General features: G+C 44.9%; 2 protein-coding genes across 3 annotated transcripts in view; one reads left to right on the plus strand and one right to left on the minus strand.

Moving 5' to 3' along the window:
* Positions 1-11719, plus strand: part of BMP2K (BMP2 inducible kinase) — a 62776-nt gene extending 51057 nt beyond the window's left edge. For both annotated transcript variants that reach the window (XM_042796479.1, XM_042796480.1), the window contains one exon: positions 6191-11719. In XM_042796479.1, coding sequence (XP_042652413.1) covers positions 6191-7632 — 1442 coding nt within the window. In that variant the 3' untranslated portion in view covers positions 7633-11719. The remainder of the gene's footprint in view (positions 1-6190) is intronic.
* A 1504-nt stretch (positions 11720-13223) lies between these two features.
* PAQR3 (progestin and adipoQ receptor family member 3) lies at positions 13224-20981 on the minus strand. The gene is made up of 7 exons (XM_042796970.1): positions 20695-20981; positions 20436-20598; positions 19036-19191; positions 18090-18287; positions 16532-16622; positions 16054-16202; positions 13224-15609 (listed from the first exon to the last, which is right to left on the minus strand). The coding sequence occupies exons 1-6, from the start codon at positions 20877-20879 to the stop codon at positions 16060-16062; spliced, it is 936 nt and encodes a 311-aa protein (XP_042652904.1). The 5' UTR covers positions 20880-20981; the 3' UTR covers positions 13224-15609; positions 16054-16059.
* Between the last annotated feature and the right edge of the window lie 439 nt (positions 20982-21420).

A 21420-nucleotide genomic window follows, 5' to 3' on the forward strand; every position in this document is an offset into this window, starting at 1 on the left:
TAAAAGATGCCCAAACCTGCAACTTGATATGGCTGTTGTACAGTGTTCCAGACTTAGGTAACTTGACAATTAAAATAAGTTCATATCAATATTTGTACTCACTGAAAATACTGCTTATGTTACTCCACAACCTGTCCTTGGCTATGGTTTCAGGTATTGTTGAATGCAGGTTCAGGATCTTTTCCTGTATCAGGATAATCTTCAGCTTTTCTAGATAACACTTCCAAAGTAACTTCAACTTATTCACACATCACAAGAATAAATGATACATGTGGGTTGTGCAAATGGTGTGGTTTTTCTCTCCAAAATGATGCATTCTGGGCTTTTTTGTCAAACATTAGAACGATCAGGTTCACCTTGTACTTTTTTTTTCCCTCTTAATAACATGTTTCAACCTGTTGACTGATTATTTGCAAGAATAAGCAATAGATGTCAGGCAGAAATGTTTTGCTCTCCCATTTTTGTTCTTCATGAAAATAAAGGTGGTAAGCAGTGTAAATCCCCATTAGAATATTCAGCAGCTGCTGCTCTGGCTGTTGTCAAAGAACTAGTGCAGATTTAGTTGTAGCATGCCGGTAATCCTTGGGCCTGACATGTGGCAAATTGTTCTGAAATGATGGTGGCAGTATGTTACCAATTCAAAGAAAGCTTAAAGCCCTTATGCCCCACTCTTTTGCCACCCCCGCAGTACCCTAAAATGATGAACTAGCAGAAGGCATGTAATTATTGTAGTTGTTAGAGGGAATTCATCCTCTTATAATCGGATGTCTCGAAAAAGAACATCAGAACAGAAAATTTCCTTGAAGATTGGGATCTTCTTATATGATTAAAGATGTTCCACCTGGCTTGCATTTGAGTGAAGAACAATTGTCTTCTACAAGATGCAAACCTGATTAGAAGTGTAGTAATCTGAACAGTACATTACAAACAGATGTTACTCAACATTTTGCAGCATTTTTTTATCAATATAGCTATCTGAAGAGTCTCTGCATTAGTTTAGGTTGAGAAGATTGCATGAAATCAACATGACAGAATACTTAATTTTTGAAATCTATTTGGCCAGAGCATTAAATAGTCATTAACCAGGGAATTTTCCCTTTTGGAGCATTAAGTTTCTCTTTGTTTTGATATTTGTATTTTTTTAGTTTGCTAACTTCTTCAGGAGGGAAAGAGGATGAACTGTAGAGTAGAAAAAAACCCCAAAATACTCCTGTCACGGGTTTAAAACTGATAGCTCTGTGGCAGATACTTTTGTTTCTTTAGTTTGGTTTTAACACTGGTCTGCTGCCATTTTCTCCCTATTATTGGGACTAAACCAGAGTCGCTGCAGATGAGAAGGTGCATGCAGAGGTGGTTTCTTCCATGAGGTTTGACTGTGTTAGACTACAAAGCGTTGAAGATGAGGATCTAATGTCTGTCGTCTTGGAGCAGATGGCTCTGGTTTCCAACACCTCAGCACAAACTGAAGAATAAATCAAGATACTTGCTCTTTCTTGAAAATTACAAATGGGGGAGCAGTGAGGTCACCACTCTCAAAACACTTCAGGAGTAAAAGTGTGTTCTCAAAACTGTGGGGTAGGAGCAGTTGCTGCTCCCAGCGTCATCTGACGGGTGCCACTTGCTTTCCTGTTGACGTTGTGTGGGGTCATACAGTCTGGGTTTGAACTTGAATAACATTGAGCTATTACTGTAGCTTTTGAATTTCTAATCACTGAAATTCATTGCCTTTTTGATAATTTTGAGTCTGTACACAATACAGGAACATAAATTTCTTGCAGTGATAAAGTAATATTCATAACTGGCAAAAAGGTGGTGGATAAGGAGGAATGTCAGGGTTAGAGAGCTAGAAATTCAGCAACCCTGTTCAGAAATAATTTGTGGTGAAATGAGGGGTTTGAAGCTGAGGAGCTAATAGGCATTTATTTGTCTGATGCTGTGATGATTTTACGTCTGGAAAAAAATAAATATGCTTGCTCAATCTGAGTGGCCTCAGAACGGAGGTATTTCAGAAAGTGCGTTCTCGTGTGCAGGGACAGATGTTCACAGATACGCAGGCTCAAGTTTCCTGTGTGCTGCTTCGTTCTTGCTGTGGTTCAAACACAGTGTGTGCTATACCCAGAGTGTGATGGCTTACTCTGCTGCCCTTAGTGGAACCCGAGGCCACAAATCTGACGACTGCCAAGACAGAAAGCTCTGCGGAAAGTACTGCAAAAATGAACAAGTACTGGCAGTTTTCGATACTCTTGCTAGGTGTTCCAGCACCTTCCATGTCTGTCAATTAGTAACATGCTCAGGATTTCCTTGAAAAGTGGTTCAGAACTCTGAGTATGTGAACAAAACACATAGCTCCGTACGCAGCTAGCAGGCACTCTGTATTCACTGTAGGACATAAAACTCTAGCAAGTGGGGTTGCTCAATTATTTGTTCTGGAGTTCATCCTGGATTTTCTAGAGGTAGTAGTTGTCAGACTAGAGAAAGGAAATTTAGGAGGTTAAAACAGATTCTTTAAAAGCTAGGTTGGCTGAATGTCTGGTTCCCGAAATAATTTTCTGTGTATTGTCAGTGAGAATAGCAGTTATAGGTGGGTCTGTTGAGAGATGTTGGAATGGCTTGTGTGGCAGTACTAACGTGTTGAGTATGGTTTGGGAAACTGCTTTAAGTGTTTTGCCATGTACTGTCAAAGTCCTGTTTGATGCATGCTCTGTCCAGAGGTTTGCTACTGAGAGCTAAATGTCATGTGGCCTAAATCACTTGTTCAACAAGTCAGCAGCTGTTGGTAGAGGTTGGGTTTTTTTTTGTCTTGTTGGTGTGCTCTGCAGTCTGTTTCAGTGAGTGTGACTATGGCAGCATTTCACAAATACTCAGATCTTCTGGGGAGTGAGATATATTAGATATACTGTGGTTCAGTTCTTGTCTTCCAAACAAAGTTACTTTATAAATTGTTTTCTGCATATATGAATTACTTTAAAAGGTATAATCATTCCTTGGGAGTATAAACTCATGTGCATATTGACATACAGAAAAGGTTTGGGTTTTTCATTCTGTAGGTGGTGTTAACGTCTAACCTAAAAATATTTCCTTTTTCTTCTCCTTTTAAATCTAATTGCATTTATGTTAACCTTAGTGCTTCAGTAAATACTGGAAACGGCAGGATTTGGAAGATAGGGGGTTATACAGTGCAATGTGAAGGCAGTACCTTTGGGAAATCTAAAGTAAGCAGCCAAATAATCCAAATTCTAATTTAGTGGATAAAGCAAATATGTAGTATTTAAAATTACAGTAGATAAGAAGGCAGTCTGACACCAGAAGCAAAGAAGAAACAGCTCAATGCCTTAAGCACCTGATGGTTTTAGTCATTCTTGTCATCTTGTTTTTAAATCTGTACATAAAATATATTGCTGCAGAATTTGTATTGTTATTTTAAGCATAATGGCAAAAGAGCAAAATGGCTACTGGATGAAGAAACTTGCTAGCATTTCCTTTTAGAAAAGGAAGGAACTGTTTTTGTAAAACTTAACATTCTGGTTTGAACTAGAGCATAGAAAGAAAAAAATCTGGCTTGACTGTTAGTTGCATGATAATTCCCTTGTGAAAGAAGAAACTACTTGAGAAATTATTTTGTATATTGTAAGAACAAGAGAGTCACAGCCTGGATTCTGACTGAAAATGTTTTTCAGTGAAATAACTGATACACACATCCATCCCCAGCTTTTTCAACCCTGTTGAACACACTGAGTCAATTACATTTTAACAAAACTGTAAATGGAAGCTGTTAGTTTTGGTTAGATGAGAGAGTCAGCCATGTAGCACAGTGCTGTGAATAAAGCTTGTTAGTAACTGCTTCATTGTCCCCAGGTGTGTGTTGGGTACTAGAGGTGTCAGAACTGTGTGCCCAGCTCTTGGGCTGTACCGTGAGATCCTGTGCAACACACAGGAGCGAAGGTGGGAACCTGGGTGTTCCTCGCAGGATAGAAGTGAGCTTGGTGTGGCCGTCAGGCAAACCCAAACCGGGTGTCAGTCCAAGCCCTCGCTGGTGCAAGCATAAAAAGCAGCTGGCTTTGCCATGGTTCTAGTCCCCATCGGAAGGTTGGTGCCCACCTTGTGTTCAGCCTGGAGTGACAGTAATACAGCCTCACCTGGAAGTGCCGCATACACATTTTTGGTAGCTGCTCTGTGTCTGCAAAGAGGTGAATTATCGTCGCTGTTATTAGTGTTGCATATTCAATTACACGTTAAGGCAGCGTGGCTGCCGTGTCATCGTTGTCCTAGAGAAAAAGACATCTCAAGAGCAAATATGCTTTCCCCAGCTGAGACCAAGTGTTTCACTTTTCCTCCTACTCATTCTCTTCAAAGAGCCATCCGACAGTTACACTCCTGAAAACATCTCTGTGCTGTGGCGGGGCTCTGACATAGGCAGAAATTTGCTTTGCATAAGTGAGTGTGGTAACAATGGCACTGTGCAGGCTTATCTGGTCTGCCTGCTTTTGCCAGGTGTTTTGTTTATGATGCAAAGTTTTCACCTCTCCCAGTATTTCCAAACCAACCACCCCACAAAAGAGTCATCAGTGAATTGTTGTCTTACCTTTAGTTGTTAGATAGTAAATAGCAAGGATGAAGGTGTCTGAGTAAAAGTAATAACGTTCCTTCCCCTGGAGAAACTAGGCTGATGGATCCCATTTGAGCAGTAAACAAGGAACACACGTCTCAAACTTAGGTTAAAGGAGTAGTTTTTTTTGCCTGAATTGCAACACTAGAAGTTAGAAGGGGCTGAATGTGGAGCTTCAGTGGTACTAAAGAAAAAGACATTCTCTAAGGATAGGTTTGATACAGAGGAAAGTATTGCTAACAACAACAAAATAAAATAAAAGCTCTCCTGTATTCCTATTACAGTGTGTGCTTTGTTGGCATTATTTGTGGGGAAGGTGCTGATGGAGAGAGGCGGTTTCTGGTGAAACCATGGGGGGAGCACTTGGGGACACCTTTTTCAATGCCCAAATGTCAGTGACCATCAAGCTTAATTCTTGGTGGCATTTATGAGTCCACATTACGGTTTTGGCCCTGACTGGGTGGAGGGAGGGAGTATTTCAAACCAAGACACATTTGGAACAGCCAGCAGTCAAGATTCTTGTCCCTGCATCTCTATTTCCATGTAGTTACGTTAGCCGATTACCTTGCGATCTCCCCGTCGGGACTCTTATTTTGTCCATTTCCCTATGTATGCCTCAAACCACACTCAGGAGACAAAAACCCCCCGAAACCCCATATCTCTGTTGGGGCTGTTGGCAAGCTCCAAGTCCCACTTCAGGTCACGTAAGGAACTGGCACCCTTGAGGACAGGAAAGAAGAGATGGTCACCTCATGTAATCTTGCCTGCAGCTTGGACAGGAGCAAACTTTTCTCTCTCCTAGTCCCTGATTTACACAGACTTTACAGGAACCTAGTTGTCTTGGAGATGATGTGTAGGGTTGTCTCATGCTGTGAAAGCTGGGGAGAGGAAAGACTGGGGACTAACAGGGTGTCACGCACTCCTTTCCCTTTTGAAACTACATTGAATGTCGGTATTGCCACATGCATCTGACTGCCTGGTAAAATCCTTAGTACAGTGGGTCAGTCTTGGAGCACCTCTTCAAAAGGCACCTGAAGGGGTGTGCTTGTCAACGAGGTGCTTCTGCTTCCTGGTGTACCGAATCTGTGCAGCAGACTGTGCGGTAGCAGATCAGAGTTGGCCGAGGCCTGCTGCTGTAAAATTGTACCCAAGATCTGAAGTGAATTATCTGAAATTGCTAAAAGCTTCTCTTTTGCCTATGCTGACTGTTTTTGCGACTACAGCAATAAGTTGACAAACTATCAAAGCAGAAACGTTGCAAGAAATAGGTAGCCTGCTTCAAAAAAACCCCCAACTAAAGTCTTTCAGCCTGTGCCCATTGGTCCCTCTTCCAGGCCCCAAAAATACTAGTATTGTACTTTTAGACATCCTGTGCTTGAGGAGTAAAGCTACAAGGTGTAACTATTAATCAATTTTGAGTATTGTTTGAAATATTAGATATTATTTTAGCTAATTTCCCTCAGTAAGTACAAAATATATATTTGCACCAGCTCTTCGTATGTGTGGTTATGGTATGTGTGGAATAAGTGTTGACTTTAAGAGTGTATTTCAAGTTCTATTTTGCATTTTTCTTCGGACCTGCAGGTTCCCCTGGAAAACAAGCGGATAACTCGGCCAGCAATCAAGGAAATAACTTAGGGACCCCAGCTAAGGCTGGAAAACTGAGCCATGCTTTTAGAGATCCCCGGCCAGGGAGGAAGACTGCAGAGGGACAAGTGACAAAAGGTGGCGATGAGTCGGAGAGTGATTTCGAATCGGATCCTCCTTCTCCCAAGAGCAGTGAGGAAGAAGAAGAGCAGGAGGATGAAGAAGTCTTGCAGGGAGAGAATGGAGACTTCAATGATGACAATGATACAGAGCCAGAGAATTTAGGCCACCGACCTCTCCTCATGGACTCTGAGGAAGAGGTGGAGGAAGAGGAGGAAGAGAAGCAAAGTTCTGACTCCGATTCTGATCGTACCAAGCAAAAATCTGTGGAAGGGCTCCTGAGCAGTAGGTTCAGAGATGGTGTGGGCAGCAGTGAAATCAAAGAACCCAGTTCAGTGCATACGTCCTTGTCCGAGGTGCCAAGTACGCTAATCAAGGTGAACCCTGGCCAAGAATTTGACGTGTTTGGGGCAGTGCCCTTTTTCACTCTGCAGCCTCAGACAAGAGAGAAGCTGGACAAAGATGTCTCTCCACAGTCGGCTTTTCCTGGCCTGAACCAAGAGCCGGATGACTTTGACGTTTTTACAAAAGCCCCCTTCAGTAAAAAGGTGTCTCAGCAAGATGGCCAGGTTGTGGGAACTGAGCCTCTCCTCTCCCCCACCTCTCCACGGAGCGTCGATATTTTTGGCTGCACCCCATTTCAGCCTTCTCTTCTCCCCAAGTCCGGTGGGAGTAAGGAGGACTTGTTTGGACTCGTTCCTTTTGAAGAGATCACAGGGAGTCAGCAGCAGCAGCAACAGAAGGTGAAGCAGCAGCGTAACCTGCAGAAACTGTCTTCCCGCCAAAGGCGCATGAAACAGGAGGTCTCGAAGAACAACGGGAAGCGCCACCATGGCACCCCCACCACCACAAAGAAGCCGTTGAAGCCAAGCTACCGCACCCCGGAGAGAGCCCGCAGGCATAAGAAAGCAGGCCGCAGAGACTCGCAGAGCAGCAACGAGTTCCTGACTATCTCGGACTCCAAAGAGAACATAAGCGTTGCGTTGACTGACAGCAAAGATCGAACCAACCCTCTGCAGACAGACGAGAATCTGCTGGATCCTTTCGGAGCCAAACCTTTCCACCCACCGGACTTGATGCGGCATCCCCAGCACCAAGGGTTTGGCGACAGCCGTGGGGATCACGGCACAGTAGTAGTGGCTGGTAGACCGAGGCAGAGCTCCTTGCATGGAGCCATTCACGGTGGTGACGGGCTGAAAACAGATGACTTTGGTGCAGTCCCCTTCACAGAACTGGTTGTGCAGGGTGCACAGAGCCAGCAGCAACAGGCGCTAGAGTTAGATCCCTTTGGAGCAGCTCCGTTTCCTTCTAAACAGTAAATGCTTCCAATGGGTTCCCCCCTCCACCTCTCCGAGTTAATTAATAGAGGTTTTCATTAGTGGAGTAATTTATCTGGTTGAATTGACAGGGACCTGGGCTGTACAGTTTACTGAAGTTCAAGAAGGCATGGCCAGCTTGCACAATGACGTTTAGAATGATGGCAGATTTTTGTTATTGTTGTTGTTTTTTTTTTTTTTTTCTTTTGAGCAAAATAGAAAAAACAAACCAGGAACATCATTCTGTTATGGCAGATGGCTCCTAGAATGAAAAATCAGATATGAATCGTTGTCTGTCACTGACTTTGGGCCCTGGAACATTCTGTCATTCTGCACTTTTTTGTTGCCTTTTCAGTCCTCTGGGATGTGCTGAGATGGAGGGAGGGCGACGCGCAGAGATCACATAAAAGACATTTTCCATACGTCTAGGTAGGCAAATGGAATTGTGCTGGTTCTTCATGTCTCAGTTGCGGTAGACCTAAGAACCAAAATGTGCTAATATCCAGACTGATCTGCTGGAAATAGTGAAGTCTTTGCTTCCTAGCTGAAAACTACCTTTATTAATCATAAAAATCAAGAAGCCAAGTCCTCAAGGGGCTGTCGCCCACAATTCCGGAGCATGGCTATGTGCTTGGGACCTGGTGGATGTCTATGCAGCTGCAGAGATGAAACACAGATTATTTTTTTGCGTGCCTAAATGTTCAATTTTTTTTTTTTTTTTTTTTTTTACAGTAAGTGCCATTAATGTAAAATAGCAAACTGGAAGTTTAGAGTTAAAACTAAAGATACAGAGAATATAGTCATTTGTGAGACAAAAAGCATGAATGTAGGGGAGTAAACCAGCAGGGATGCAGCCAGTGTTTGCAGCACTTTGAAGACTACTCAGTACGCTGGGAGGAGAGGCTGGTTTACATGAGGAAAGCATCTGGCACGTGCAGAGTATTTCAGATGATTTGTACAGTTGACTGAGATGCAACCACCAGATTTATTTGATTAGAAATTGGGATTTGTTTCTGAAAATACCTTTTCTTTTCCTCTTGGATTTTTACCGCAAAGAAAACGTGTATTCTTTCAAACCTGTTTTTTAAAACAATAATAATTTTATGAAATGACTGTAACCTAATGTTCTCTTAAGTTCTGATGAATCTATTATTGTACTTGAGTGTATTTTATAAGAAAGTTTTGCTAAATGCACTGAGCTTTGAAGAAACTTCTCTGAACCCGGATTTGTTCCAGAACAGCAGCAGGTCGCTTGCAGAAGCTGATTGCTACTGTGCCAGTAAACTGCATTTCGCACCACAAAGCCTTACGGGCAGGACTCGTGTCCTGCTGCACAGTACCTCTGAGCCCGGTAGGTGGTAGGAAGAGTATGCGAGCAGACTCGTTGGGGACAAGATGTAGTTGCAGAAGCAGGTGCTGTGTGTAGGTGGGACGGGTTCTCCGCTGCCTCGTGACTGGTGCCCGGCCGTGTACACCGTCCGCAGAGCGAGTGTGACTTCGGGACGTTCCGATTTGGCTTGCTTTTTTTGCCATGGCAGTCCTGAAGAGGTGGAAGGAGGCAGTTCCTCTGCTTGTCTCAACTTTATATCCTGATCTGCGGAATGCTGAGGAGTAGACACTTGAATGTTTTTATAAGGAGGACATAGGCATTTGTTGTTGTGTGTGTCCCCCAGTTTCACAGGAGGTGAAGTGAAATATTTAGGGTTGTGCTTGTTTTTGTTTTTTTTTTTTTCCCCAAAGTCTCCTGCTGGTTATACAGTTGTCCTGAGATGGGTGAGGATGGGGGGTGGATCCCTTATGATACTTGGTGAAAACAGCACATTAAAAACAAGCCACCTGACTGCTTTGTGGGTTGGTTTGATAAAAGGCTCCCTCGGATATATGTGAGACTGCTTCCCCTGGTCCTGGAATCGGAAAGTAACTCACACGTGTCTGTACACCTTCATTACCTTTATCTTCCTTGTTTTCATTTTTCTCGCAGGGTGACAGTGAAATATTACAGCTATGCTTGGTTAATTACGCCTTTTTCAGGCTTAGAAATTAAACTTTTAGGAGGTAGAAATGTTTCAACTCTATTTGCACAGGAGTTTCCTAGGCTTTATTGCTACTGTTCTCAGCTGGGTTTTTTATGCCAAAGGCTGTAAGAAGTGCACGCCAAGTTTTGTAGCATTTCCTGATACTCAGGTTAATTTTTTTTTTTTCCTCTGCGTGTGCTTGTGAACTGCCTTCCTACAGTTTCCTTCTGAACTGTTACTTACCTGTCTAAAGAACCATTGATATGTCAGATTGATATGACAAATGGGGCAGGTGGGTGGAAACAAAACAAGAATAAAACAACAGGCAACTGACCCATGGTCTTAAATGTGGCGAGACCTTGCTGAAGCCATGCAGGTGCTGGTGGAAAAGCAACTTCAGGGCTTGCTCGGCAGTTTGGTGCCAGAGGAAAGGGTTAACAAGGCGTCTGGGACTGGGGCTGGGCTCCACTGCCTGGAAGGAGAGGTGGTTGGAAGTTGGTTGTGGAGGGAAAAGGCTGTGCATCAGCAGACTTAGTGTGGGCCCAGACATTCAGGTAAATGAAGAATAGAGGGAAGCGTGTTGGGTTTTTGTCCGTTTACCCCGAGACTTCAGGCTGAGGAGCGCTACAGGTTTTCCTTGTGTGGTGGGTTGGTTTGTTTTTTGACAGAGGGTCCGTAAGTGGTTATGTTATGGTACAGGAAAGCTGAAGTGAGGTTATACCCAGAAACTGAGAGACAAGAGAAAAGCAAACTATAAACCCAAGATACTCTAGAAGTGGCATAATGCCTCTGACTGCATATGAATTACGGCCGATAGTACTTGCTTTCTAATGGCCTTAATAAACCTTCTTTGTATTCTAGTTATGAAACAGGTTTTTGCATAAATGTAATTTCTTTGTTTCTCAAGTTAAAATTATTTTATCCTTTCTCGTGACTGAAAAGAGATATTAGTATGCCTTGCTGAGTTGACTTTGCGCGGCATATATTGTTTATACACAACTAAACCCAAGTTTGGGTTTAATTTCAGCTAAGATCCATTAATCAACTGAGACGAAATGTGGTACTGCCAGGGAACGTGATATCCTTTTGCCTTTATTTGGTGTGTGTGTGTGCGCCATGGAGCGTATCGTGACCTTACAGGAAATATGGGAAAGACCTTGTTGCACTAGAAGCATACCATACTGTCTGTGATGACAATAATGGCAAGGTAAGGTGCTGACAATTGCCTTCCGACTGAAAATATCGATTGATTTTTACAGCTTTACTTTCAGCACGTTGAATGACTGAACCACAGGCCTTTTAGAATCATCTGCTTGAGAGGGAGATTCTGTCCGAAGGTACTAAGAAGCCTTTAACGGTTGCGGTCATTGAAAGAAAAATAAGCTAGTCGTGTTTCTCTGCAGACTCTGAAACAGCCTTGAGTTGTGCACAGTTGCTTTGGCTGACCTGTGTAATGTGGGACCTGTGGATAGCAGCTTTGGAGGAAATAACTGTTAATCATTCTGGGCGTCCCAGTTAGTAAAACCAAGTACTGTGAAAATAAGTTGATATATTTGCTACTGTGAGAATAAGAGTTTATCTGGAGTTTTTTATACTATATCGTGTATTTTTATATATGGAGAGTATATATAAAACATACACATGCTCGCACACATCATGTATCTCTTGGAGTTGCTGTGTTTTTAGTAACACAGCAACCACAATCACTTTCGTGTCACTTGAGGGAATGAATATGAGTGAAAGCTGCAAAAGAGAAAAAAAAGCGCAAAGGATGGCTGCTCTGTTACTTTTCCATAGGGCTTACTTTGAAAGGAAAACCAAGGAAATTGTGTGTGTAGCTAAATTTGTGACTAAGGCATCACCTAATATTAAAGAGCATAAAAAACGTTTTAAAAATTGCTGGCATTCAGCTTTTAAGTGCACTTTCCTGAACTACACTCCCATTTCTTGTTCTACTTCAAGTTTCTAAAGCTTTTTTGTGTACCACTAAACAGAGAACTTTTAACTTTTTTGTGAAACTGATGTATGTTATAAAATACTTGCAGTTGTTAAATAAACAAACATAATAACAGTGACTTTGTAGATCTCCTTAAACATTGCATTATTAAGTGTTCACATTTAGGCTCTAATTAACTATCAGCAATGCTGCTGCTTCAGATTGCTTTTCGTGGCTGTAGGCTCCTGTCACTCTTCTAAAAATGTTTTAAAATATTTGTATTTGCTGCCCAGTCGTCTTTGTCCAGCTTGTTAAAAACCTGTTGATCATGCACTATTTTTACCTCCTTAGGTTCAGCATTACGCTCCAAACCCTTCCCGCGTAAGTGCTGAAAGGCTGTGTTCCAATTCCTAGGTGGTAACTGAAGCTTGGTCCCTTTTCTACAGCCCAAACATTAAGCACACACTGTACTGCTCCGTCTGTGGCCTTAGTTCTACACCTAATCTTCTAGACATAATTCTAATGTGATTCGACCGCCTGCTAGCAGTTGTTTACCTGAGCGGTTGTTCTGAATGCTGCTGATACTGATTTTAGTCTGAGGTAAGCTGAAGTAAGAGTGAAAACGGTCAAGAAAAGACAAAGTGGCAGCAGCACTCAGTTACTAAATAGTAGCTCATGTTCTGTCTTCTGCCTGTTGCCTGTTTCAGCCTAATTTTGTTACAAGCAAATCCACAAGGAAAACAGAGTTTAAATTGAGGCTTCAGCTTCAGCAAAAATGAACAACCCTGGCTGTTAAATACTTGCTTTAGTTTTTCATGGAGAAAGGAGGCCTTTCAGTCTGCACCGTGCCTGCAGTGCCAAGGCTCAGCCAAGTGCAGGTGGAAGAGGACCGTGGGGCAATCCTGAGGGTTACTGGTGGTGACCGTTCTGTGACACACTGGCCACGTGCTGTGGGACAGGATGGGGATGGGCGCTCATAACCGAGGGCGTGAAGTTGTCCCTGCTGCTGGTGCAGCTGCCTGCTGCAGGCTCTGGGCACAGGCAGGCCACGCCTGTGGGCACAGCTTTACTGCCCGTGCCATCTCTCACAGAGGGTTGGGTTGGTTTGCAGCCCCTGCACTCACCAGAGCTGTTAAAAAAAATGTTCTGGATATGGTTTTTGGTTTTGTTTTTGGGGTGGTAAGTGCTAGCACTTGCTTTCTCAGCGCTGGTTTTTGCATGCGGTTGAACTACTTCTGTTAGGGCAAAAGCACACTTGTGAAGTTGTTGGAGCTGAAGCCGAGTCAGGGTGAACTTTTCCTCCTCCTGCTTAGGACACAGCAAAGGGCCAGAGCTCTTGTGATACAACCGAGGCCCTGCTGGGAAATGACCTCGATCTAAAGGCAGCAGGCTGCAAACCTGAGCTCACCAGCAGATTGAGCTAGAGCTGCTCCTCCCACCAGGTATATAGAACACTCCGTCCTACACACACTACTGGCATAACGCAGTGTGAACACTGTCCCTGCTCGTCCCTTGATAATTCAAGAGACAGTCTCCCCGTATATTTAAAGCCCAGGGGAGGTGGCACAAGCTGCATGGTTAAGCAATTCACATCTGTTGTTTCACTATGCGAGATGCAAGAATGATGTTACTCCAAGTAAACATCCAATGAACCGAAATTTATTTACAGGTTCAGTATGTACATAAAAGAAGATCATGCAGCTTGATAAATTTTGTCAGGGTAATAAAAATGCACAGCTTTGCAGTCAGTTTCCTTAACCAGTGAAAACTGCTACAGTAGTTGAGAGGTTACATAAAAAAAATACATTAGCAAACTGTAAAGTCAGTATGCTTTCAATACACAAAGACACATTCTTCAAATATTATTGTTTACATAACACTGGAAACAGGCTTTTATACTTGCAGGTTCCTTGTCAGGCTTCAGTAGTAGTAATTAGTGCACTTGAAACTTGCTTGGCTGTCAAGTTTAAAAAAAATAATTCAGTGTTTACATTGAAAGGCTCAAAGGTCTGGGAATAGAATCTTAAATGCCCCCACTTGTTTCTGGAGTTGAAAAACATAAAAACAAGAGGAATGCACTGAACTAAACAGTATTACTCTCCAGCCTAGCAGTGGAGAAGGTAGCATCCTGCTTTCTCCATCCCAGAGGAGTGTTCAGGTGCCCGACAGTGGATTTCCATCAATATTCCACAGGTCCTTGGCACACGCCCGCTGAGAAAGGCAAAGGAAGCTGAGCTTGTTCTGCCCAGGGAGAAGGCAGTGCTGGGGGGACCCGAGAGCAGGCTGCCCACCCTGAGGGGGGCACTGCCACCAGCCAGCCTCGCCCCCTCTGTGGAAGGTAAATACCAGCACAGGAAAACCCTCCCCGAGAGGAGCGAGGCAATGGCAGAGTGTGGGCAAGGCCGAGGGTTCATTAAGGGCTTCTTGAGTATTACAGGGCTCTTGGCACAGTCGCCTAAGGTCTGATTCCCCGCTGCTGGGCCATGCTCTCCCCTCCTTGGCTGTGGGGGTGAGACAACACGTTTGAAATCTTCAAGGCCCCTGCCTGTGTGTTTTAAGCTGGCTGTTGTCAGATGGCCACAAAACAGAAGATGCAGGGATGCTATCGAAGGCCACAGTGCAGGTAACAAGGGGAGGTGTAGTGAGGGCAGCCAGGACAGCTTTTATTCCCAGAACAGAATGTTTTCTGCCTGTAGTCACAGCAGAAATAGGAACTAGCTATCTCCCACTTACTAGCCATGCCGATGCCCTCACGTCCTGCAACAGCTCTGGTCCCAAACTTTAACCACTTGGGATTAACTTGTAACAGCATCTTGAGGCAAGCAGAGGAATCTCCAAAGGGCTAATGCTGACTAACACTGGATGGTGCAGAGCAGCAGCATTTGCTACCACTGCTCACCTGAACTGTAAACAAAAGCACAGCTGCTGTATAGAAGTCACTTAAAAATGTTGATTCTAACACAAAAATCCAAGTAATTCCACTCCTGTTTGAAAAACTGGCACTCACTGAGGTTAATCCTGCTGAGCTACAGCTATCTAATAACCTGCGTATTTTATGTCTCCCTAGCGTTGAATTTAGAAGAGATGATTTCATGACTGATTTTAAAACCCAAGGCAACCTTTTTACTGTGGAAAGCTTATGGCGATAAGTCTTTTTCAGCAACAAAGTCTGTAAGTACAGCATACTACATCACATGTTAAAAGGCCGAAGTTCAGTGATCTGAATTCCCAGTAGGTTCACCATTTCGGGTATGCTATTCCATCCCGTTAAACAAATGCAACAAAAAAAATCATGAGGAACTCCACTGATTGCAATATATTAACAAATATGAACACCCTTAGTGCTGCTCCTGAAATACTTCAGAATACTAATTCCAAAATTACCAAGGAGATCTAGAGAAATTTCTTGAAGAAATGGCACTATCCAAATTGGGGGAGGCAATGTGGCTGACATGATCCAGAAAAAGGAAAAGAGCTTGTTCACAAAAGTACAAGAGTCCACTGAATTAAGTTTCATACGTTACCAACCCGATGCTGAAGCACATGTCATTCAGACCAAGATGCTGAAGGATGCAACACACCTTACCGTCGTGACTTAAATCCAAGAGCAGGTCCCACGCTTACCATGGCTTCACAAGCATGCTGTCAGGAGCAGTTTCTCAATTATACTCCTGAACAAAACCTGAAAACCTAGTATACGGGCCTGGTAGCTCAGCAAGGGTTATTACATGTGTTGTTCATGTTTACTGAAAAAAATGCTGCTGTGATCCAAATGCAGAGCCTTACAGCCCACCTTTCTACTGTCTCACTCAAGGAAGACCTGTTTTGTACTTGATTGCAGAACAGGGAAGTCATGTCAGATCCTGGGCAACGCTGTTGTTTCTTTCGGAACTCCTCATAATATACTGACCCAGCCAATGGGTAGCAGTCCAGAAGTGAGAAAAGGAACTGCCTCAGTGCTTAACTTCATATCTCAGCTCATTAGGTAAGGTCCAGAGCCTCGACGTCAGGAATTTCATTGCAGTGCCTCTGAAATACAGTGGGGAAACAAGTTTAGTCACTCACTTTGCACGTGAAATGATCAACTCTTACCTGATTTCCAAAAAATCCAGATCAATGTTTAGTAGGATAAGGAAAAGGCTACTTTGGAACAAATACTAATGGCAGCTGGAGGCTGTTCAAATTGTGAAACAGAGCTGAAAGGCATCTGACACACCTCTGTCCAGCCCGCTCCATAACTCTGCTCCAGGGCCCTGCAGCCTTGTGGGGCCTCATGCCATCCAGCAGCAAAGGAGCAGCCTGCCTGGCAGCAAGATCACTCCTTAATACAAGCAAGTATTACACCAACCAGCATTTCCTTTGGGGAGGTTAATAAGGGAGGCTGACTGAAACTTGTGACAAGTTAAAAGCAGGATCATTTAACCCTATACTTGTTCGAACATCCTATTCCCACGAGTATGAAAACTGCTTTACCTTCACTCACAAGTCTGCGCTGTACTCAGGACAGGGCTTGCTGTGTCGATATTGCATGATGTACACGGTGGATTGATGCCACCAGTACAGCATCACCACGGCAAGGATATGCCAGACTTGGTGACTCGAGCCGAGGTAGTTCAACTGTCCTGTGGGGAAGAAAAGGGGCACGTGGTTAAGGTGTTAAATCCCACAATAACTGATGCAATGCAACTAGCAATCACTGTCCTCCAAAGCTCAACTATACATGCCACTTGCTGGGAGGCAGTGGAAGTTCTTTAACAAACTCGATGAGAAGCTGTCTGCCTTCTTTTGATGCAAATATACGCAGCGGTTTACTCTATATGAGAATACTTGATGTAGAACATGGTCAACCTGTTCTCTCACAGGAGGTTCAGGACTCACAGCAAGGACTGTGACACTGCAGGGAACTTGACTGCAGAAAAAAAAAAAAAACACCCAGAAGAGAATTTCCTACCTGGGAAGTATCTTTCTGGAACTTTGGAAATATAGAAGAGAAAAGCTACAGCAGCGATGAAGTACATGACAACTACACGTGGAGCAAACTCCTGCAAAAGAAAAGGAAGCTCTCCTATTCTGTTAGAAGGTAAAAGCAGAAGAAGAAAAAAAAAAAAGTCCCTAAAGATAACAAAAAGGCATGACAAAACTGAATCTTACTTCACTATGTTATGCATGGACAAAATCCAACAGGGAAGCAAATGCCAAAGTTTGGGAAAATCTGAATGGCAATAAACTTATTTTATCACCACCTCTGCCTCAATACACAAGGTACTTTGTGTTTCTGTGCAGCCTGCAGCAGACGTGAAATCTGTCAGTAAAACAGTATCTTGCAATAGACTGATCTTACCCAGAAGGGGCATGATAAGTGAGGCTTCAGTGCAAAATCTCATTTACCAGTTGGGATTGCAGTCACTTTGACCCAAGGCCACAGGAGTACTTCATACTGGATGGCAGATAATGAAGCAACCCATTCACGAGTTACATTTTCTTTTTTTTTTTAACGAGAAGTTTTGTTACCAGAAGTGGAACATTTTTCTGATGTACGGAAACAAATTATGTACCACACATACCATTCTGCTGTGCCAGGAGAAACTAAATGGGGGTAAGACACGGGGGGACAACTACCCTTTATCTGATTTTTAGAAGGCAAGTGTTAAGTGCCTTGTCTAAAGACTACATATATTCATAAACGTTGCTCTTCCACATTCAACAGCAGCTCTGGACTGAGCTAAACCATCAGCCCAGGTGACTGTCCTCCAGCAGGGCCAGGGTAAGAACAGGCACTGTTACTGCTCACCATGAAAAGGAAATGTTTTCTTTAGCACAACTAGGTCCCTGGGTAATTGCAGTGCCTTCTGGGCTTTTCATACTGGGGCATACTTTACTGTCTTGGGCTGTACTGTGCTGCTTGTTTTTTGGAGCATAGTTCTAAGTGGTAAAACAAGAACAGGAAAACAGTTCAGTAACTTCACAGTGATGTTAAATGAGGGTTGCGTAAGACCTAGAGGGCTGAGTTGGCAAATACTGATTTTTGCTGCTGACCCAAAGAACAGAAGAAGCAGCAAGTAATCATCCCTTCAGCGTGTTCTGCTTCCCTCCCTCTCCTCTCGAGCTGTGGAGGCGGACAGCCCGGAGCACTCATGCAACCTGCCAGACAGCTTCCCCCTCACCAGCCAACTCAGCTCCTCGCTCCTGAGCTGAGCCAGGGCGCGGCCCACCCGCAGCAGCTCCTCTGTCCCTCAGGCAGATACACTGTCACACGTGGATCTGGTTTTCCTTCTCGTGGTGCAGGTCTACATCAGTAAAGCAGATTTAATCTGCTCAGAAATTTACTGAGAAGCAGCAAACCGGCTGAGTGTTTGCATTTGGATCGTAATGTCTGAGAGAATTCCATGCTTAAAGAACTATTAATTGCTGCTGCTTCCCCCTCATTTCCTGAAGCGTCAACGGACTGAAGGAAGATGGGAAGTGAAAAGCAAAAGGCAATCTCATTTTCTCCTTTTTTTTAGTTTTACCTGTACAATAGATGCACCAATGCCACCGTTGAGCCAAACCCAGTGGATGGTGGGAATAATTCCATATCCAGACACTGAGCAAAAGATGATGGAGCGCAGTCTGTGCCACTGTTGTGTGAGGTAACTGGGATGAATCTGAGCAAAAAATACTGCCAAGATCATTGCCAGCACAGTGATTAAATACACCTGACGCCAGTACTGAGAAAAAAAGAAACAAAAGCAAGTTTTATGGGTTTTCTCATCACGTGTAAAAGTAAACTCGGGGTAGAAAGTTTACATTACTAAATGTAATGATATATCAAATCTCCTGTCACTGCTGCAAATGCAAATGATGGAGTTTGACAGAATGGACTTGTATTTATCACCTGGCAGCGAGGGGAAGGCACTCTATTGCTCGGGTACACCTGGCAGAACATCATTTATTCCAAGCAGGGCCTTCACCAAACATTTTAAATATACCCCTGCCTCAGCAGACTCATTCAACTACCTGATCACTGCATCCACAGATGTAATCTAGGCCTTTGGAGGGACCTAATTTTACGTGTCCTCTATTAGATGAAGCAAAAATAAACTTGTTTCTGCCTTGTGTAACTACCTAGTGGGAAATTATGTTTTCATTATTTGTGATGGGGAGACATCCCATAATCAGCCTCACGCATGTGACAAAGGGAGGACCTGTAAAGTTTACCCTGCCTTCATATAAATTCAGATTTTTTTCTCAAGGCTTGTGTGATTCACAGCTTGAAAGGAAAAGCTCGATTTGTCTATCACTTCAGCAAGCACAGTTCTGCTGGTGTCAGAAGTAACTTGTTTCAGTCTCCATCTCTGTCTCCCAACTAATGTTCTATTTGGACACCCGGCAACGAACCCCCTTCCTGCAGCATGGAAACGACAACAGTGGGACCACAGGAGCCGAACATTACACAAACAAGTGCTTCAAACTTACGTTATTGCAGTAAAATGCATAAAACACGCCTGACACATAGCAGCCCAGGATACCGATGGAAATTCCTGCATAATCTAATGCCATCCATCGTCGGCTCGTCTTCTCTGAGCGGTGACAACAGAAGAGATGATATCCTACTGAGCAAAGCATACAGACCTACACAAATGTTCAAACAAGGATGCATTAATTTCTTAAAAATTAACAGAGAGAGTAGAGCAAGCTTGAACTCTGAGGCTTAGAGCATGCGATTGACCTGTTACATGTTTTGCAGTGCAACTTGCTGTAGGCAATTATGATTCCTGCCAGAAATCCACAGAAACTAAATTAAGTTTCTCTGGCAGGTACAGGAAGGAACAGAAAACTTCACAAGATGTGATAACCCCAAGTTGCACAGCTAAGAAAATTGGGCTGTTGAGGCCTATACTCTGAGGTCAAGCGAGGAGCCAGGACACAAGGGAGCAGGACCAGGTCTGCATGACTGCAGTGGGACCATGAATTCTCCTTGGCCAAAGTCCCATAAGAAGAAACCAAAGCCCAAATCTGCCCTGACTGCCTGGCACCCACGTTACTTCACTGAGGGAACACACAGGAAATTTAACTCCCACGCCACACAGGCCACTTACTTGCTCCTAAGCTGGCATCAATTTTTTTCCCTAGAAATGTTAGTGTTTCTCTGAAACCCTGAACAGGAGTAGGGAAGAGAAAAACAGCAGTGCTTTCCAAGCCAGCACAGGCGTCTTCCCCACTTGTAGCTATGCAAAGGCACCTCTTCAGGGGGATGCCTTTCAGCGAATATGAACAGTCCTGTTCAGCTCTTCACACCTTTTTAGGGACAGTATACTTTACACACTTGAAGTCTGCTGTCAAGAACAGATTTCATCCGACACATAAAGTGTTGCTTAGAGCAGGTAAGAAGTTAGAATACAAGGCCTGCCGCCCTTCCAGACCAGCAGCAGGCCATAGCTGGTTTTCATGTTCTGTGTGTGACCCTCTCCAGCAACAATTGCTGTTGCCTGGGAGCCCCGTTAGGTGCCACTGAACCCCAGAGGCCAGCTGAAGCTGTGAAATATGGCCTTGGACAGATTAGTTGTTTTTCCCAGACTCTCTCCTCTGCCAGCTACCATCAGTCCTCCCTGCTTTATTCCATATATTAAATGGGTCAGACCCACCCCACCCGCAGAGCTTGTCAGGGACCTTTAAAAGCAATGCAATTTAAAAACATGCTTTCCCAGGTCTGACCTTAGTCTGTCTTGCTCTGCCGTCCTACTGGCAGTGTGTGCCTGGAAGCGCTGCGAGTGGGCACTCCCGTTCTCCTTCTCAAAGGAGGCGCTCCCCCGAGCGAGCTCCCCAGCCCCCCGGGGCTCGGGCACCCGTGCCCGGGGCCGGCACCTAGACCCTACCTGGAAGCAGAAGAGGCAGACGGAGCAGATGACGAAATCCTCCCGGGAGGCGCCGGCCGCCGGCAGGACGGCCGTCAGGTCGTAGATGCCCAGCGTGAAGAAGAGGACGAAGCCGAGGAGGTGGCTCCAGATGTTGACCGTCTCGTTGGAGAGGATGAAGAGGCTGCGAGGAGACACAACAGGGAGGGGGGGGGGGGTTAGTGTGAGCCGGGGGTCGGCCCGCCGGGCCCGGGGCGGGGTGGCGGGGGGCTGCCCTCACCTCTTGAGGCAGAGACGGGAGGGCAGGTAGGCCCGGTAGCCGTCGGTGATGTAAGGGTTGTCCTTCAGGAAGACGGGGATCTGCTCGTAGGTGTAGAGGCGGATGCCGCGAGGCACCAGCACGGGCCAGTACTGGTAGCTCCCCAGCTCGATGTAGTGAGCGCTGCGCAGCAGCTTCTGGTGCATCCTGCCCGCCCCGCCGCCGCCGCCGCCGCATCCGGGCCGCGGGGCCTCCCGGGGCGGCCGGGCCGCTGCGGGCAGCGGGAGCGGCCGCGTCGCCAGGCGATGGCGTCACGGCGCCGCGCGGCGCGTCCGCGCCCGCCCGCCGGCGCCTGCGCGGTGCCGGCCGGCAGCACGCGGCGCCGGCGGCCGCGTGGAGGCGCCCTTCCCCCAGGGCGCGCGGGGCGGCCGTTAGCCCTCAGCGCGCTGCCGCCGCCCGCGCGCTCCTGTGGGCCGCGGTTGTTTTTTTTTTGGTTTTTTTTTTTTTTTTTGTGTGTGTGTTTTTTTTTTTTTTTTTATTATTTTGTTGTGTTTTGTTTTTGGTTTTTTGTGTCTTTTTTTTTTTTTTTTTTTTTTTTGGTGGTGGTGGTGTTGGTGTTGGTTGGGTTTTTTTCCCCTCGAAGAGTTTCGAATGAAACGAGTCTGAAAAAGTGGAGGTTTCAGCTTGGGGTGAAAGGCTGCCGGGGGCGCGCCTATGTGGTGTCTGTAAACGCCCCAGGCCGGGTGG

Source organism: Tyto alba, unplaced genomic scaffold, assembly GCF_018691265.1.
Source record: "Tyto alba isolate M040663 unplaced genomic scaffold, T.alba_DEE_v4.0 Super-Scaffold_23, whole genome shotgun sequence".
In the NCBI taxonomy this organism is placed as follows: Eukaryota; Metazoa; Chordata; class Aves; order Strigiformes; family Tytonidae; genus Tyto; species Tyto alba.

Bases quoted from the DNA above. Each gene is read 5' to 3' on its own strand.
- PAQR3 (XM_042796970.1), bottom strand. From the start codon at position 20,879: ATGCACCAGAAGCTGCTGCGCAGCGCTCACTACATCGAGCTGGGGAGC. The intron at 16,623-18,089 runs GTAAAACTAAAA...TTTCTTTTGCAG, and splicing joins TTGGTGCATCTATTGTACAG to GAGTTTGCTCCACGTGTAGT. The intron at 16,203-16,531 runs GTAGGAAATTCT...TCTTCCCCACAG, and splicing joins TCCAGAAAGATACTTCCCAG to GACAGTTGAACTACCTCGGC.